Source organism: Merops nubicus, unplaced genomic scaffold (assembly GCF_000691845.1).
Source record: "Merops nubicus isolate BGI_N331 unplaced genomic scaffold, ASM69184v1 scaffold7756, whole genome shotgun sequence".
Classification (NCBI taxonomy): Eukaryota; Metazoa; Chordata; class Aves; order Coraciiformes; family Meropidae; genus Merops; species Merops nubicus.
The window spans coordinates 130896-136314 of NW_008615598.1; the positions used below are offsets into that span (position 1 = coordinate 130896).

General features: G+C 39.0%; 1 protein-coding gene across 1 annotated transcript in view; it reads right to left on the reverse strand.

Annotated features, from left to right (window-relative positions):
- The window catches only part of LOC103775125 (NAD(P) transhydrogenase, mitochondrial-like), a gene marked incomplete at its 5' end in the record, with an annotated part of 23022 nt that extends 17606 nt beyond the window's left edge, over positions 1–5416 (reverse strand). Inside the window, 6 exon segments of the mRNA XM_008942569.1 lie at positions 1–94; positions 805–965; positions 2185–2418; positions 3372–3567; positions 4554–4702; positions 5398–5416. The exon segment at positions 1–94 is cut by the window's left edge and continues 14 nt beyond it. Of these exon segments, the coding sequence (XP_008940817.1) occupies positions 1–94; positions 805–965; positions 2185–2418; positions 3372–3567; positions 4554–4702; positions 5398–5416 (853 nt within the window).
- Between the last annotated feature and the right edge of the window lie 3 nt (positions 5417–5419).

Here is a 5419-nt window from a genome sequence, read left to right on the forward strand (position 1 = left end):
CCTCAGCACACAAAGCCCATCCAGAGTAACTGTTCAGGACAGTAATAACTACAGGCATATCAGCACCTCCAATAGCTGCTGTTAAAGTGACACCCTGGAAAAGCAAAGAAAATATTTCAGTGTAAGCTAGAACTAAGGAGAATATCTAGAGAAGACAGACTGCCTGCAGCACTGAAAAATAAATATCAAGTTCCTTAATAACCTATTCAAGTATTTTCAGTGTAGGAGCTGTGGCATAAGGATTTGACTTGCTAGTTCTGCCTTTTGAGAACAGACAGGAAGGCACTGCACTGTGCTTAGTCAGACAGTTTCACTTGCAAATATATGCTACCAGCTCCATGGAACTGTTCATACCATTTAAGGATTCACACTGAACAGTTTTTGCAAGACTCGCTTTACAGAATGGTAATATTCTGGGTAAACTTTGCAACAGCTGGTGTGAGTGAAGTTACTCACGGGGATAATCTTACCAAATTATCATGATAACCTGTAGATCCAGTACTGTTTTAAGTATTTTAAGGATAAACTTTCCAAAAAGTCTTTTAAAATATCAGTTTGTCATATAAAAGGTTCCATTAAGTCACAGGTGCAAAAGGCAATTCTATATGGTCATGCCTGTTCTCTGGAACATTCCTCGTTTACAGCTAGACATAGGAAGGCCAGTGCCTAGTTACTGCTACATGTTCACATACAGGCAGTTTGACTACTGTGATGCTAACATACAATCATTAAAAGGAAACTTGCAAAGCTGAAGGGCTAACTGCTTGTTTAATATGTTTCAGCTCATACAACTCCCCAACTTACCATTATGGCTGAGAGAGCTGACACAGAACCTAAGCAAGTAATTCCTGTAGTGTAACTAGGATCAATCATGTACGGAACCATTCCACCAATGCTGGCCACCAGCAATCCTGCATTCAGCGCGTGTCGACCAGGCAAAAGCAGTGGTGCAGAATTCAGGATACCTGCAATCAAATGCATATTCAGAGATTGACACATACACGCAGGAGAGACCGTCTCTCACATTCAGATAAGACTAAATACCTCAGCAAAAGGAAAACTAAAACAGGGACAGGTAGAAGATAAAACATCAGTTGAAGCTGAGACCTTGAGCTGACTCAGTGCCTCAACACATTCAAACTTACCCTAGATGCTTAAATACTCCTATTTAAACTCTTGTTTTACTACATAACCTTGAAGTGCTTCAGAATAATCACAAAAATCTTTTCTCTCTTTTTTCTGCTTTTTTTTCAACAGAGCAAAGAGTCAAAATAATGCAAGTTTATCTGTTAACTCCTGGTGTAGGAAACTACTGAGTGTCTCATTTGAATTTAGCCAAAATCAAGGGGAAGAATGAACTTATGGACTCAAGACTAAGGGTCAAAGTGTGCAACCTACAACTTCTAGTTTAGTAGTATAGACAAGCTTATTATTTCATATAATGCTCATACAAAAATATGAGTGGAAAAAAAAAAAAAACAGGAGAGTGGGCTAAAACAGGCAGCATAGTTTACTAGAGACATTTGTGCAGTCACTATAGGGTTGGAGGGGGTAACATGGAGAAGAGAAGAATAATTGAGAAGAAATAAACTAGTAACTGCTTAGCAGAAATACATGTTACTGACAAATCCTTCAAAAGATTATTAAAGAAGACAGTTTTCTGTCCACGTCACACCTCCTCCTTCAAAAGTTTGTCTTGTAAACACTGAAGGAAGCAAACAGATGTTTCCCAAAGGAACTATGGCAAAGCTAGTAAAAGGACTAGGAATAGGAATAGGAAGCTCCTAGCTGGAACTTTTTAGTACAGGCATTAGCTCAGTCTCTCAAAAGCTGTGTGCTTGCAAAACCAAAATTAAATGCAATAAAGAAAACTTCAGGTGCACAAGAATCAGGAACTGGTGAGTAATTTAGAAGGCAAACTTACTAAAACAGTAAGAGGTATGGCATTTGCACAGTAGGCAAACATACAGTGAACTGAATGGTTTAAACTGAGGCAGCCTCAATCAAATACTATAAGCTACCTACCTAAATGAAATCTGCAATGTTAAGAACAAAATCTCATAAATAAATCTCAAAATAAAAGTTTCTTTCCAATTACACAGCAGTCTAAAGGCAGAGATAAACCCTGGGTGGCAAACAAAAAAAACCTTTAACAAATACTTAATTGTGCATGGAGGGTCTCACCTTGCAGTTTTCCATAAGCCACAAGAGAGCCACTGAAAGTCACTCCACCAATGTATGTGCCAAGATATGCCACAATCTTGGTGAGGTTTGCAGCTGGATCAGTAGCAAAATGAGGATATTCAATCATGTATTCTGCTACACAGGTGAGCACAGCAGCCAAACCAACCAAACTATGGAAAGCGGCCACGAGCTGAGGCAGATCTGTGATCTGGATGCGCTTGGCAATTGTCAAACCTATTGAGAGTTGAAGACAGGGGGGAAGTTAACACAAAACAAACCAACCTGTGCAGCCAGGAATTAACGCACCGTTCACCAGTGTGCGATGAATATGCACACACACACACACCCCTCTATGCCAATGAGAAAATCTGTTTACTCCATTTAACTGAAAACTGCATGTGTATTTTGTGCAATGAGGCTATCATGGAAATTACAAGATTTCCATAAGATTAAAGTTATATTCTTAGAAGCTTCACGAGATACTGAGAAATTCAACATTTTCTGTAACAAAACCACTGGGTGAAAAATAGAATTTCATAGAATCATAGAATATCTGGGCTGGAAGGGACCTCCAAAGGTCATCTAGTCTAATTTCCCCACCATAAGCTGGGACATCTCCAACTAGATCGGGCTGCTCAGAGCCTCATCCAGCCTGATCTTGAATGTCTCCAGGGATGGGGCCTCCACCACCTGTCTGGGCAATCTATTCCAGTGGTCTATCACCCTCATATTGAAAAACTTTTTCCTAATGTCTAACCTAGATCTACCCTTTTCTAGCTTAAAGCCATTACCCCTCATCCTGTCACTACAAATCCTTGTGAATAGTCCTTCCCCTGCTTTCCTGTAGGACCCTTTCAGGTACTGGAATTTGGCAGTGTTCAGTCAAGAACTGAACAGATGTGTGGAGCTGGGCAAGTTCATTCATCTCTGCATACCCAGTTTCCCTATCTGAAATGATGTGCTCCTGCTCTTCCACCAGTTTCCCCATCCTTTACCACATCCTGATGCATTAATAAAGGCCCTGGGACTTAGGACTCTTCGTTCACATATTTGCAAAGTAACATGCACAACCCATAGGTGTAAGTTAGTCAATACACCTGTGAGCCATACAGTACTTTGTGCACATACGGCTTGCATAAATGCATGTATGGAGTATATATTGTTAATTTATAGTATCAAACACATACCTATGGTACCACCAAGGGCCATTGCACCTGACATCTGTGCCAACAATTCAGGTGAGGGTTTAAGGCCTCCAAGAGTTGCTGCTAAACCTCCTGCGACACCAATCATACCCAAAGCATTTCCAAGACGAGCTGTTCCTTGGGTGGAGAGACCAGCCAGGGCACCAACACAACATAAGCCTGAGCCCAGATACATCATCTTAAAATAAGAAAAATACCATTATGCATACACAAAGTAGACACAAGTTGTGTAACAATTATAAAACTCTTAATGATTATTACACAAAAGGGCCGATTTCTCCAGAATGGGTCTAAGTCAGTTCCTAAGTGAACTCAAAACTCCTGACTGTGAGAAACTGTTGTAAAGGATGTAATTTTGGCCAATTAAAATGTGATATCTATTAAAACTTTTTCCTCATTTTATGACCTCAGTTTATCTGCATTGTGAATACTAAACTTGAGTCAAGCCTGTTTTCCTCCTCAGTTCAGATACAAGTTATTCTTTAGTACAAACTTAAAGCAAAATTGTCATGTTCATTATAGGAATAGTTTCACGATTTTCTTATGGCACATCTGAACTCCTGTTTTCAAAAAGTATTAACAAACTTACATGAATTGAGATGTACATGTCTGTGTACTGGAAAAAAATCAAATATATTACAAGCACCTGACAAAGTTATGTTTGGATTTGCTTTTTCCAAACACAAAGGCTATGCATATTAATTTCTCTTACTATTAAAACAAATCCAAACAAAGTTTACCATAAAAGGTGCTACAGGTGCAATCCTTGTAAACCCCTTTGTGGTGAAGTCTTATCCTATCCCAATGTGACACCTATTTTAGCTGTCATGCCAAGCTGAACTTTCAGAAACATTTAAAACAAAGACTGATTTCTGTAGTTGCTCTAATATTTAAACTGATATTTAGGAAAACTGCCCAATAAACAACAAAGCACCTGCTGCTTTACCGGAGAAACACACTAACAAAAACCCACCCATCTTTTAAAAATTAGCAAATTCAGTGTTTGGGGTATGACTGCAAGCTTAATCTACTTCAGATTTGCCTTGTAGGAACATGTGTCTGATTAAAAGTCAATGGCTAATTTGCTTGTTACTCCTCAGAGTAAGCAGCAAAGGATACAATGCTGTGAACAGTGAGCTGAGAGCCACAGAGCTATCCTCTTACCTGTTCAATATTATAGCCCCCACTGAGAGCAGCTGCATAGCCTCCTACAAATACACCACCAGGAAGCAGGTACAAGTAGTTGTACTCAGGAGGATCTGTGGGACGTTTGAACATATCCAGCATTCTCTGTGTAACCAGAAACCCACCTGGACAAAATAAAGCAATAATTTTACAAAAATATAATCTGAAACAAAACATATGTCAGGCTAGAAAAGAAATATTTGGTTAAACCACATTACCATACAAAGTTAGCAACTGATACCAATAAAGCCTCTGAAAAGCTAGCAGTCTGGAAAACCACCAGGAAACAAATCTCTCATCAGGGTTAAGATCCTGTTGTTTAACCTTCAGAGGAAATTCATAAAAGATGTAGTTGGAAAGCCTGGAGGACTTGCTCTGGTTCCATATTCTATGCTGACTGTAGGATACATCTTTAATTATGACTCTGTCCCTTTTCCCTATCGACTGTAGCAAAAAGAAGTATTTTTAAGTCAAACTGCCCACTGTTTTATCCATGAAGCTGGGACATCTGAAGCTTGACCAAGTAAAATTTTGTTCTATACCATTCATATATTATTGAAGTAGGAGAAGGAATATGAGGACATATGCAGTACCAACTTGGGATAAAAATGAGAGGATATTTAATGTAATCATAACCTAAAGGATACTGTAAAAGAAAAATCACATTGTAATGGTTCCTTAAAAAAAGGTTACACCATTGGATGTGCAAATTAGATATATTAACTACTATGAAAAGCAGGGTGGTGGGGGACAACAGCACACACACTGTTAATGGATGGTCTCGGATCCTCTTCCCAGAACAGTGTTTCTGCAATCTATGAAACTAAAGAGCTAGAAGTAATAAA